The sequence below is a fragment of the Poecilia formosa genome, unplaced genomic scaffold, assembly GCF_000485575.1.
Source record: "Poecilia formosa unplaced genomic scaffold, Poecilia_formosa-5.1.2 Scaffold28, whole genome shotgun sequence".
In the NCBI taxonomy this organism is placed as follows: Eukaryota; Metazoa; Chordata; class Actinopteri; order Cyprinodontiformes; family Poeciliidae; genus Poecilia; species Poecilia formosa.
Window position 1 is genome coordinate 1563681 of NW_006799967.1, and position 13392 is coordinate 1577072.

The following is a 13392-nucleotide window of genomic DNA, read 5'->3' on the forward strand; positions in this document are numbered from 1 at the left end:
TTTCATCCAGAGAGCTTCCCGGGGCCCCCTAGGTGGCTCGCCCCACAGTTTGGGAACCTCTGCTGTACTGTGTCTTTTTGGTGTAGAGCACTTTGAACCTCGTTGTTGCTGAAATGTCCTGTGCAAATAAACTTGACTTGACTGTTGTTTTTATTTATTTTTTTGCCATCGTTGAGGTTCTCAGAGTCACATAATGTCCTTTCTGGACCAGTTTCCCATCTCATGCTTGTCCTTTCCTCCCTCTGTTAGGTGCACAATGAATTTGTGAGGAACATCGAGAACACTTCGGAGGAGAGTTTAATACAAAAACTGTCTGAGAGCAAAGGAACAGGCAAGGAGAGGCCAGGTAAGGCAGGACGCTGTTTGTCAAGACACTGAAAGCAGGATGACCACATATCCTTAAAAAGTCTTAAATTCATGTATCTAAAATTAAGGCCTTAAAATGTCTTAAATTCATTTTAAAAAATGTAAGTTGGCCTTAAACACATTATTGACAGGTCTTAAACGTTGTTGTGACAGGATAATTTAATTTTGGATAGTCTATGTTTTTTGCTTGTTGTATTTTTTCTTGCAGGATTTTTCTGTCAGGCACAATTTTTGAGTTGCACGGAAACATCTTCACTTCCTTTTTTCGACTTCGTGCGTGTTGAGGCTATCGCTAACTAGCTGCTAATATACTTTTGCTAGGTATCTGGTTAGCTTCTTGGCATCCATTGTTGAGTTAAGTGCAAATGTATTCTTGGTTGGCTCTTTTTTTTTTGGTTTGTTTTGTACATTTCCGTCGTGGCGCACGTTTCCGATTTCATTCACTAATCGTCTCAACAAAAAGTCTTGAATTTGAGTTGGTGGAACCTGTGGAAACCCTGGAGTGTCGATACGGTTCTGAGCAGGGCTGATCTTTTCCCTGATGGGAGGGGTAGCATGGAGAGGGGCAATTAGACGTTAGAGCAGGCCATCAGAGGCAATCATAGTAATCTGCTGTAAAGGAAGGCCGGCTCGGCATTCCAGTAAGCATGTGACACGCTCGCAGATTAAGCAGGCATAACCAACTTTTCTGGGAGGTCAGAGCTCGACAATGACTCTTGTGTAAACTTTGCCGTGCCACAATAATCAAGGGAATACTTGTCAGTTTTCTTTGGCATTGCACAGTCACTTCCCACTCCGTCTCACACACACACAGAAATCCGACTGAATCCACTCGGTAACCGTAAACTATTTCACCTCTACTGAGGCCTATTCTTTGCCGTTTGGCGTCTCTGAACTGGTGCCCCGTTCTGGACATAACCTCACCAGTCCCTCTTCCTCGGGCTCCTGTTACGTCAGGTCACAAGCACAGAGGCCTCACCTATGCCGTGGTTGTGTGTACACAAACGGTGACCCTCGTGTCCAAACACTTGGTCCAACAAGCGGCGGGGCCCTCATTTGTTTGGACAGCGGATTTAATTGAGGTTGAAAAAATCGGTCTGAAAATTCCTCCCCATATCAAGCTGTTCATTAGGGATTGCACAGCAGCTCCGGTTCTGTCAGGAGAAATAAACCACCCTGTCCGATGATGAAATAGCTGAACGGATGGCCGGTCCGGGGCCTTTTCAAAGAAAGAAAGAGAGAGAGAGAGAGAGAAAGAGGGGTTGAATAAACTTTCTATTGCAGAAACAATCCTAAAGTGACACGCTGCGAGGCGGAGTGGAGGAGGGTACTTTAGGGGGTCGGACTGTTCAACGATATCCAGCTGAGCTGTCAACTGGCAGTGGGCCAGACACGCAAACTCGTCCCCGCCCCGCCCTTCTCTCCTGCTCCCTGTGCCATGTGAAGCATATGCAATTTAAAAAACCATCTTCCACTCATGCGTGACTTGCCTGCCGCCCTCGCAGAGCAGCAAGAAAAGGAGCCATCTTCCCCTGTATAAACACTGTTGCCTGTCTGTTTGGAGAAGCTTAAACAGTTCCTAATGTCTGTCCAGGTTTGGGTAATATCCACGTGTGGCTATTTGGACTTCGCTTGCAGCGCGTGTGTGTGTGCGTAAATATAGTCGGATGGAAAAAGGAGTCGCTTCTCCACCCGGTTCTGACTTCTATTTTCCAGTCATTCTCGCGCCTCTGGTATCCCGTTTGGTATCTTTGTGAAGACACGCGATGTCATACGTTGAAGAGACAACCAAAAAACATTCCTTTTTTTTTATCCTTTTTATAGCCAAAGAGTGCTTTTGGGTGCATAATCTGATCCACATTTCAGGCGGAAGGGAAAACCAAGAGTCTGGCCGTTCATGAAAAATTGCCAAAACGAACATTGTTGTTGTTTTTTATACTTTTTGTCTTCTGTGTGGACAAAGATGGCGGTGGCAGCGTCATTCTGTGATGGTACGTGGAAGAAAGTCTGGTCAGACGAGATCAAGGTTAACTGTTTTTAGTCTGACATCCAAAACACGGCTGTTGAATGCTTCAGATTGCTGATGACATCACATCCCCACAGTGGAAAACGCGGTGGTAGTGGCATTATGCTGTGGGCATTGGGTCTGTCATGAAAATAAATTTGGTAGTCAAAGAAAATTGTCTTAGTAATTATTGCAATTATCGATAATACTGTTGTTGTGAGACTATTTTCAAGTAACATATTGACAATGGCACGAGAGAGCAACGGGAAGATATTTAAAAACATCCAAAAATAATAAGATACAGACGCTGCGCAGAGCTAGTTCCGACTTTCTGGGGCGGACGTTCATGTTCCAGCAGGATTCCCAGCTACCAGATCAGAATATTTAAATAGATTCTCCAGTCGTTCTCTCTAAACCCACTAACGCCAAAAGGCCTCATAAAAGTTAAAGAAACAACCTTATTTTTCTGGATAATTACAGCAAAGTTGTTGAATGATTCTTCAAACCGTTGTGGCGGTCGGTACCCCGCCGCCGCCACCGTGCATTTTGCCAGGGCTGAAGTGGGCCTGACATTGCACGGCAGCGTAGATCGGTCATCGGTGTACTTTATCCACTTCACTTGGCGTGATGTGGGCCTCTCGTGACTCGCTGCCTCCCTGCGCTTCACTCAGCCCCGCGCATGCCAGACAATGCGTCAATCCCGCTCGCTACCAGCATCCTCCGGGGAGGGCACATGGGCCCTCTGCCGCCGTGTACGTTTTGAGTTAAAATATCATTAGCTTTGTTGTTTTCAGGTCAAGGCATGTTAGTGTATCAGAAAAACCGCCAGAGGGGTCCTGCCCCGTCTTCCTCTCTTTCTTCTTCTCTCCGTCTCTCTCTCTCTCTCTTTCTCCCTCTCCCTGTGTCACCCCCTCCTGCTCATCATGCTGTTTCTCCTCTCAGGAGTTGTAAAGCGTGCAGCGTATTTGTGTCTGTCTGGCTCGGTCGCAGACGAACCGTCCTCTGGATTTTGCCCGATTGTCGCGTATCCGCATCGCCTGTCCTCCTGCCTCCAGTTTTTCCTGTTTGTGAAAACTGTGAGCCTCTGTGAGCCTGAGCCCTTTGAAAAGCCTCGGTAAATCTGTCTGGAGTGACAGATGAAGCGTGACGATGGAGGGGCAGCACCTCGGGGGCGAACGTGCATTATTGATGAGCAATAAGTCAAGTGTGAACCGAGTTGTTTTTGGCAGTTTTCTCACCAGCTGATTGATGTATCCATGTAAGCAAAGGAGTGTTTTTTTTTTTGTTTGTTTTGCAAAAATAAATCCATGGCTGGTTGTGCGACATCATAGCTATTAGCTAGAAGAGATTTTAAGACATGTCCGCGTGCTGCTGGTTATACAGTACTAAAGCATTCATACAGTCATACTCCTAGAAACTGTTTACATTTTTTCTCATATTACGAGAACAAACTAGTGTATTTTATTGGGATTTTATATTGTGTTTCGAAAAACACAAAGGTCTGTGTAATTGTGAACGGAAAGGCAAATGATACACCGTGTTGTGTTTCTTTTTTTTTTTTTCAAATAGTTTTCTGCTTCTTACAAATAAAAAAATTTAAAAAATGAAATGTGCAAAAAGTTTTCATCCCTCCTGTGACAAGGTCTCTGCACATCCTTCATAAATTTTAAATTCATGTATCTTAAAATAAGGTATTAAGATGTCTTATATTCAGGACATACAGGACTTGTGTTTTGTCGTAGCAGGACTATTTAATCTAGCATATTCATGTATGTAGTTTTTTTTTTTGTATGGTTTGGACTTTTCTGTCAGGAAATATCTGAGCCACACCCAGACGTCTTCATTGAGTTTTATGACTCCAGGTTGTTGGGGCTAGCACTAACTAGCTGATGGTATATTAGCAGCTACATTACTAGTTAGTAGCAGATGAAACACCCTTTGCTAGTTGCCTAGCTAGCTAGAAAAAAGCTAGCTAGCCATGTTATCAGCTAATTACCAGTAATGCTAGCTGTTTTTAGCATGTGTAAGTACAAATTTATTGCCAGTTGGCTGGGCATCATTCAGTTTTGCCACTATCTGCCTTCCAACCTATATTAGCTTAGGTGCATTCTGTATAAAATAAAAACTTAAGTTTGGCTCTATGGCGGTTTAGAGAGCACAAAGCTGTTGCTAAGAGCCAAACAGGCCCACAGGTTTTCTAATGCTTGATGGTAATACAACAGGATCCCCCAACCATATTTACAGATTTGGTTGGTCTTGTATTTCATTCAAGGTGGCATTGCTAAGATCTAACAAAGTTTTAAATTTGACTTGCAGTTTTCAGGTTTTTCAGATTTAGATTCAAACTTTTTACCCACTTTGTTGGCAAAACAGTGCAACTTTAGTCAGGTTGAATGGAGAGAGTCTATAAACGTCCATTTACAAGTTTTGTCTCCAGTTTTCAATTAGTTTTAGGTTTAGGACTTTGACTAGGCCATTCTAGAATATCAAGTTGTAAGTTAGACTGTTCCATGTTAGACCTGGCTGTATTTCTGAGATTGTTGTTTTGCTGGAAGATGAACATCCGTCCCAGTCTCCAAGTCTTTTGCAGCCACTGATAGCTTCAGTGATCAAATCAAATTTGCCTATCAAAAGTTTTCCATGTATTTGTATTCAGCCCTCTTTACTCTGATACCCCTAAATAAAATCAGGTGAATTCAGTTTCATTTAAATGTCAATGGAGTGTATCTCATCCATTGTGAATGCAACTTGTTCCGCAAAGCAGCACATGGTTATTTATTTAGACTTTGGGGTTCTGCACAGGGCGCAGCTTAAGGTGAAAAAGGGCTTTCCATAAGCCACAGTAGCTGATTTATCCATGCAGCTTTAAACACTTTGTCTACATGTAATCTTGTGCCTGTATTTTTTATTTTTTTTGGTTTGTTTGTTTTTTGTCTCGTCGTAATAGTATTAAGCTTGTGTGTCCCAGCGCGGGGTACATTTAGTTCCCCGCTTAGCGTCTGTCTGCTGCGAATGCCGAAGCCGCTTCCTGCATTTCAGATTCATTTCTAATTGCGTGGACTTCTAGGTGGCGGCGGCGGCGGGTGGCTGGGTGGGCGAGGGAGGGAGGAAGGCTGTGTGTATCTCTCCGAGGAAGACTATATGGAGTTGTGTCGTGCATCGTATCAACCGGAGGCACTGTCACGTCTCTGCGAGGGCCACCAGACGCACAGTTGACTCTTACTATTGACCCTGTCTGCCCTGTGGGATCAGCCCGGCTCTGTTTGTGTACACATCCTGCATGGCACGCCAGGCTCCATGTTGTGTGTCTCCGCTGTGTGTGTGTGCGTGTGTGTTTGTGAGATCATTGCGTGATGCACATTCATAGCAGCCACAGTTGTGGGCCATTGACCCTTCCTGTGCCAAATGAACCTAAATCATTTTGTTTTTTGTCTCATTAGGACCCATCGAATTTGAGGAATGCAACACGGCCATCGCAACAGAAGGTAGAGCTCCACCTGAACGTTTAACATGAAATATAGCAAGTTAATCGAAAACGGTTTCAGACGTGAGGTTTTTGTTTTGCTGTTAAGGTGCCAAACCCAGAAAGAGGAAAACGTTTGGCATTCCTGGCCGCAGGAAAGACAAGGACACGGACTCGACGTGAGTTTGGGCTTCAGTTCCCAGCACAGTTTGACCGGTTTTATTCCTTCTCTCTTTATGTCTTTTTTTTTTTTACATCAACTTTGCCGTGTTTTTGTCTTTCAGTGAATCGACAGAAGTCGACCCTGCTGTGAGTATAAAGTTTATTAAAACAGACATTAGCTGCATGCTTGATCTTCTTGAGTTTCCCTTGGATCTGTTTCATGTCGGCGCGGTCGGTTATTTTGATGTCAGGCTGCAGGAGGCGGAGCAGACCATTGTTCTTTTCCTCCTGCCATGTGTTACGCCGCACTTCCCAGCCTCTCTGCCCCTCCCTCCTCTGTCGCTTCCCTCCTGTTTGTTTTGTACATTTGCTCATTCATTCATCCATTTCTCTCTGTTTGTGCATGCAGAACACTGCCAACGGTGCTCCCCCAGGATATTATGGCTCCATAGACATCCAGAACGCTGTAAGCAAGCTAATGACCCCACACCTGCCGTCTCCGTTACGCAGCGTAAATCTATACGCCGATGACATTTTCAAGTACATTTCCAAAAATAGAAAATGACAACAAAATCATATCCCTGCGAATGTAAAACATAAAGTATTTAGACGCCATTTAGAGGTACCTAATATGGAAGTGATTAAAATTCTATTCTTGAGATTTTGATGCTTATTTTTTATTTTTTGTTGCTTCAGTTATTCTGTCTGTAGACGAATCCAGAACTACTCCTTCAGAAGTTTTAAATTGTCACATAAATACTCCTCTGTATTACTTAATTCAATGTTTTTTATGTGTATACATTTTTATTTCCTTATTTGCAATTGTAGGTTGTTTAAAGAAAGTTAAGGTTTCATATTATCTTAACAGTTTTGAAGAAATCACGATCGAATGCTTAAAAATGATTCCTCGTTTGGAGACTTTGAAGAGGAAAAACATATTGCTCAAAATTCTGATTTAGAAAAAGTGAATAATAATTTTAATAAAAATATTAGGTAAAATTTGGAATTGAAGACATTGTGTAAATAATTCAAACTATTCCATCTTCAAGAATTTTCTAGAGTTTTCAGTGAGCATCACTTTTTTTATTTCTGACATTATTCTGGCAACAGTATATAAAGTTACAATTTTAATATAGTTTTGAAAGATTTTGACATTTTTATTTGTAGGGACTAATTAGAGAAAAAATTTAATAGTTTATATTTTAAAATATTGAGCAACACATTTAATTATAAAGAACTTGGGGCTATATGTTTAACCCTTTACTTGACTGAAAAGTCTGTCTAAAATGCAACAGTTTTATAGACATGGTCCAACTTTTCTACTTTAGTTTGTCACAAGAATATTCCAGACCTTTCAGGATGCATCAGTGTACAGAAATAAAGTTTTGTACAGAATAATAATTATTTAGAAACTTTCTTGTTTAGCTAAAGTTTCTAAATAATTATCCTCAATAATTATTATCTGGACATTACGCTTCTATGACTACTTTGTGAAATCAAATTGTCAAAAATGCTTAAAAATAGTTTTCAAAAGTTTGTTAAAATTTTGCTCTAGCAGAAGAGAAGAAATTAGTTTTTGCTTTCAACTTTCAAGCTACGTTTTTGAGTGCAGAGTTTTAAACCAAAATGTTTAAAGTTTTAGGACATCAGAACAGCTCAGACAATCTATATATATATATATTTTATTTATTTATTTATTTTTTCTCTTCATTAGGATTTGAAATTTCTGGGATATTGAAAAAGTCCTCACTTTGGAAGAGTTTGTTGGTTCTTTGTTTAGTGCATAAATACAAAGTTTCTCAAATAAGAATATTTGCTTTAAAGCATTTAGCAAAAAACCTAAATACATTTTCTGATTATTTATCCAGTGCATTATGATCTCTCCAGACATTCAACACTTATTATTTGATTATATAAAAGTTTTTTTTTTATTTATTTAAAGCCTTTGGTTCTTATTTTTTATTAATTAATTTTTCTTTTTATAGAATGTGCCTCAAGTTGACGCCGAAGGATTCTGCATCAGACCAGAAGTGAACGAAAACGATATCCTTTATTTTCACACTTCCTTCTGTCGTGCTTGTTTAGCGTTTTTTTTTTTCTTTTCCCATTTTCTTTAACTCTTCTCCTCACATCCCAAAGACAACTCCTTCTACTCGTCCAGCGACTCGGAGGACGAGGACGAGCCCAGGAAGTTCCACGTGCAGATCAAGCCCGTCCAGCCCAACAACGGCACGCATCAGAACCGGGCCAACATCGACGAGCTCAAAGCCTCCATCGGAAACATCATCCTGTCGCCCTCCACCTCGGTAGGGGTAACATTTCGCGTGAGCGTGCCGTCTGCACACCAACCTGTTGATCCCGCTGCTGCAGCAGAAGTTCACTCTGCCTGTGTGACACTAGAGGGCAACAGGGGAACACCTAAAATCAGAGCCAGAGCACGGGAACAGACCGAAGCGCTCAGTTTGTCTAATGCATTTTGTGTAGATTATATGCCATATATAATTCAGCCAACATCTTCCACTAAATCTCCTGTAAACTCTTGGTCCATGTTTTGTTTTTACTTTGACTCTGGTTTAGCGTGAATCGGCTTTGTTGTTATTTTCTTTTGCTCCTGCGGACTCGGGTTCCGTTTCACTGCTGATGTCGTCGCCCCTCCGACCTCACGCTCGCAGAGCTTCACTCGGATCTGCTTTCACGGCCGCGGCAGACCCCCTCGTCCAGCTCCTCGTCCTCTCTCCCTTCACTTGGCCTGTGAATGACTCTCTAACAAAAGTAGCTACAGTCGTTAAAGTTTAAAGCCACTACCGCTTTGTGTGCAAACACCGCATCCTCTGTGTTTGTTTGCCTGCATATGTGTGTGTGTTGTTGTTGTTGTTGTTGTTGTTGTTGTGTTAGAGTGGGCAAGTCTTGTGAAGGAGCCCTGGTGTGTTTTACTAGCGGTGCTCACCGACTGATCGCTTAAATGAAAGTTATGGCATCTTCATCTGCTCTTCAGCCTCTTTCCCTCCTCGCCGTTTGAAGTTTCTTCAGCGTCTCTTTGTTTGCTTTCTGTCTACACCCACTTGCTTGCGACAGGACTCTGCTGCGGTTTTGCAAAAACTTAACGGGGATCAGTTTTTTCTCCTAGAGATGCCGAGACCATCCCAAGTTTTCCAAGTTTTTTTTTTTTTTTTTTTTTTGGCTTTAAGAAAGAAGCAGCCTGACGGTTGAACGGTACGGACAGGGTTGTAACTTTTACACACAAAAAAATAAATAAATACTGCATGTTATTTGGCAGTTAAAAAAAAAATCTAGGAAACTGTGCATCAAAGTCTGTGCTCCAAACATTCATTAAATTTTTATTAAACTTAAAGTGGATCAGAGTCGCTTGATGCGTTTAAAGACCAAAAGTGGTGGGAATTCTGAGTTTTCCAGAATTTAATGAGCGTGAAATAATTCTTCTGGTAGAACGACCGACCACTATAGTAATGAATGTGCAAAGTAAAAAAAAAACAAAAAAGGAAAGTAATGAAAATAGTAAATGGTCAAAATGATGTTTCAACAGATGCTGGAAGTTGAAGCATTTATAAACCAATATTTGATCCAGAGAGTAAATCAGGAGAAAATTGTTCCAATTTTCTTTCGTCTTTTCTTTCTTTCCTTTTATTTGTATTTTTTGCTTCAAGGTCACAGAAATGTGCTGCAGGTTGTTCCACAGAGAGTCAGTTTTGAACCCGACAGAGTAAAATTAATGTGCGCATACGTTTCTAATCATATCACAAGTTATTAAAAAAAAAAAAGCTCCTGTGTTCACATGCCGAAAACGGTGGGATTTTTTTTTTTTTTTTTTTTAAATGATTAGTAAAATGAAAACAAGTTGTTTTTAGTATCTGAGAGGCACGTCATCGATCAGTGCAGATACTTTGTTTATTTAAATCTGGCACGACATGCCTGGAAAAACATTTAGCTTAAGCTAGTTTCCATCTGTAGTCCCTGAGCAGGTGAGTTCATAAAAATCAAGGCAGAATGATTCATACACACACATCCAAGGGTGTGTAGTTTCCACAAATATTTTCCCTTTACAGGAGAAATTGATGTGAAAAGTAAGTTTCTGTGTAGAGAAACGTATATATATTTTTAACCCTTCTAATTTAATTTATTTTAAATCAACATTACTTTAGGTCATTTGTTAAAAAAAAAAAAACAATTCTTTGGAGCGCCGCGTCACACTTGCCATCCTTTCTTCCCGTTCCCATTTATTTCTCTCGCTCTTCCTGTTTCAGAACCACAGAGACATTTTGAATTAAAGTTCAAACTTTCATCCAAGGTGGCGCACCGTAGCCTCATCTGGAGTGAATTATTGAGCGCTGTTCTCAATTTTTATATATTTTTTTTAGTTTTCTTTTGTTTTGTTTTTTTCTTTTCCTCTCGCTGCTCATTTTTCTGTCTTTTTCATTTCTTCTCCCGTTTGCTTCTCCCTCCGTGCCGTTCCCTTTATTGAAACAGGAATGGAAGTCGTGTGAGTGAGCGAGCGTAAATGTGTGTGTGTGTGTGTGTGTGTGTGTGTGTGTGTGTGTGTGTGTGTGTGTGTGTGTGTGGCCAGCAAGAGCTGTAATTGAACCCATTTGCCGCTTAGCGCCTGTGGGACTAAGCCCCGGCCTCGCAGCTCGACGGTGGTTAAACGTTTTGCTGTGTTCCTTAAACCCATTTTGTTTCTTTTTCTCCCCTCCGCCCCCTGAAAGCTCCTCTAACCTTTCTTCTTCTAAGAAATGGCTTTTTTATTGAAAGTGAAGTTGCTCTCGGTTCGGTCAGACCTCCTCCCCCCTCGCGATCGTACCTTGCGTATCTTGTGTTTCGCAGCAGGACGTGGCAGATTTATATCTGAGGGAGGAAAAACAACAAAAAAAAGGCTCTGGGAAGGAAGTTGGTGAAGTGTCGGGGCCACGCTCTCCGTTGTCCCCGACTGATCGTTGTCTCGGCTTAAATACACTGTTTTCAGCTGCCGAATTCTTCACCCTAGGTTTAGTGTCTGGTATGTGAGAGTCCGGAGCGGTCCCGTGATTTACCGTCTTTAACGCTCAAGTGGAAACTTCCCGCTGCCGCTGGGGGACAATTCACGGCATCATTTTCACGACCTCAGACGTATTCTACACGCAGCTTTACCCTGATATAGCATGTTGAGACTTCATAAATACTTTAAGGATATTTGATAAAAAGATGTTTTAGGATCAACAAGTGGTTTCCCGAGAGATGATCTACAACCATTAACGTATACTTGAGAGTTGGCTGTTCTTCTTCAAATTAAATAAAATTGGCCACTATCATTTTAGAGATTTTAGTAAATGTTTCCAGAGGTCATCAGAGGTCAACCAGCCAGCCCACTGTCTACAAAATCAAGCTAATTTGGTGTCAAGCAGCCGAGCTACAAATAAATAATTTCCCATCAGTTTTGTTTGATCTTTTTTAATGTGTGTGTGTGGGAGGGCAATTTGACCTCTGGTGACCTCTGGAAACATTCAGTACTGTCTTTAAAACGATGGTGGCACAACGGAAAATTGGTGCTGCGCAAACATTGGACGGCAATTTTGCTTAATTTGAAGACTATCACTTCTCCCTCATGCGTCTATTTTAAGTTTCATACTGGTTTGGAAAAGTATTCATACCCCGTGAACTTTGGCACATTTTGTCTTGTTATAGCCACAAAAGCTTCTTGTGTATTTTACGAAGATATTTTTGGGGCTACAGCAACGCAGTTGTCCAGTTTTTTGGGACGACTGGAGGTAAACTCAGGTGAACTTCATTACAGACTTCAGACTGCGATGGGAAGACGACCACAAGCATTCAAACGCAGCTACAGCGGACTGGTTGAGGTCCTGGTGTCAGAACGTCCCAGTTAAAGTCCAGACGTAAACAGTGAGCACAGACGGGTGTTAATCCATTCTGAGTGAGCTTGAGGAGTTTCTTTAAGAAAATTGGGGAAACATTTCAGCCTCTATGGATGTGTAAAGATGGTCGAAACACCCCCCCCCAAAAAAAACCTCAAATTTAAATCCAAGTGGTATGAATACATTTTGCAAGCCACTCTTCCTGTTTTGTACTTATATAAATGTATATATATAAATGTTTACTTTTTTGTTGTGTTTTTTTCCAGGGACAAATGCGCAGGAACCAGTCCAGTAAGTAGTTTTTCTTTCCCTCTAACCTTTTTATGTCTTTGTGTTTCTGGACTGAGAGGAACGGCTCTGGCTGCGTTTTCATTGGCTCCGGTTGTTAAGAAGTTTTCTGTAGAACAAAAATGAATAATAAGAACCTCCAGATATCAAGCCAACACCAACATATTCCAAGAAAAAGTAAATAACCACCCTTTTTTTTTCTTTTTTTTTTTATATATATATAAATGTCATGCATGAGGGATGTCTCTCCCCTCACCGGTACAAATAAGACTAACTGTTTAATCAGCTGGATGTTTTGACAAGTCAGAAATGATCTTTCGCCTTCGGTATTTTACCTTCTGGTCAGTTTTTAAAAAAATGTGGGAATAAAAGTGTAAGAAACATCTGCACCACAGAGCCGTGCAGCAGAACAATCTGATAGCAAACTACCTCGAGTTATTGTTTTATTTAAATATATATGTAGTTTTTTCTTCTGTTTTCGCTCAGATGCGAACTCTCAAACGTTTCCCGTTTCTCATGACTAATCTCCAAAGGTTCTGCGACGGGCCTTGTTTAATCTAGACGAGGGACTTTTGGAGCAGCAGGTTTCGACTAAATCTTTCCAGACCGTGTTGCCGTGAGTGACGCGCAGGCCGTGTGTGCGCACGATTAAAAAGGATTAGTAACGTCAGATGCACCTAAATATTTAGAATATGAGAAGAATACAAAAACAAAACAAAAAAAAACCCAGGTGTCGTGTCTGTGGAATGGCACCACAGGACAAGGTAACAGACTTGTTTAGTTTGACCCGTTAAATCCTTGACATCTGCACTGCAAAGCTCTGTGTGACGAGTTCAAAGCTTGACCCGAATGCCAACCAGGCAAAAAAAATAAATATTAGAACATGTTGGATTATTGACTTTGGTAAACATATGGATCATGTCTATATATTTAACAATAAAAGTGATTGATAGTTTTTGTGTTTAATGTGTTTAAATAAGGTTTACAGCTATTAAAACTGTTTTTGTGTGTGTGTTTAGCTTCTAGACTCAAGTTATATTTCTATTATTTTTCTCCAATTTCAAAAATGTGGCAAAAATAAAACAAAAAGGTTAAAATTGGTGAATTTGCACAAGGCGGTTGCATTCAAAGATGTATACTCTGCATACGCTCAGGGTTTACTGGAGTATCTACCTTAAGATCTAAGGCTAAGGGTGAGTATGTTTTAACTACAGTCACTGGCCAGCGCCTCCACCTCCCCTCCC

At 41.1% G+C, this 13392-nt stretch overlaps 1 protein-coding gene across 14 annotated transcripts in view; it reads left to right on the forward strand.

The window, feature by feature from the left end:
- Positions 1-13392, forward strand: part of fcho2 (FCH and mu domain containing endocytic adaptor 2) — a 56541-nt gene that overhangs the window by 26842 nt on the left and 16307 nt on the right. For 12 of the 14 annotated variants that reach the window (XM_016669851.1, XM_016669850.1, XM_016669853.1 and 9 more), the window contains 9 exons: positions 250-346; positions 5812-5856; positions 5944-6013; positions 6119-6143; positions 6406-6462; positions 7982-8039; positions 8127-8302; positions 12127-12151; positions 13303-13341. In XM_016669851.1, the coding sequence (XP_016525337.1) occupies positions 250-346; positions 5812-5856; positions 5944-6013; positions 6119-6143; positions 6406-6462; positions 7982-8039; positions 8127-8302; positions 12127-12151; positions 13303-13341 (592 nt within the window). The remainder of the gene's footprint in view (positions 1-249; positions 347-5811; positions 5857-5943; positions 6014-6118; positions 6144-6405; positions 6463-7981; positions 8040-8126; positions 8303-12126; positions 12152-13302; positions 13342-13392) is intronic. The other 2 variants (XM_016669852.1, XM_007548858.2) reach the window with 1 other exon arrangement.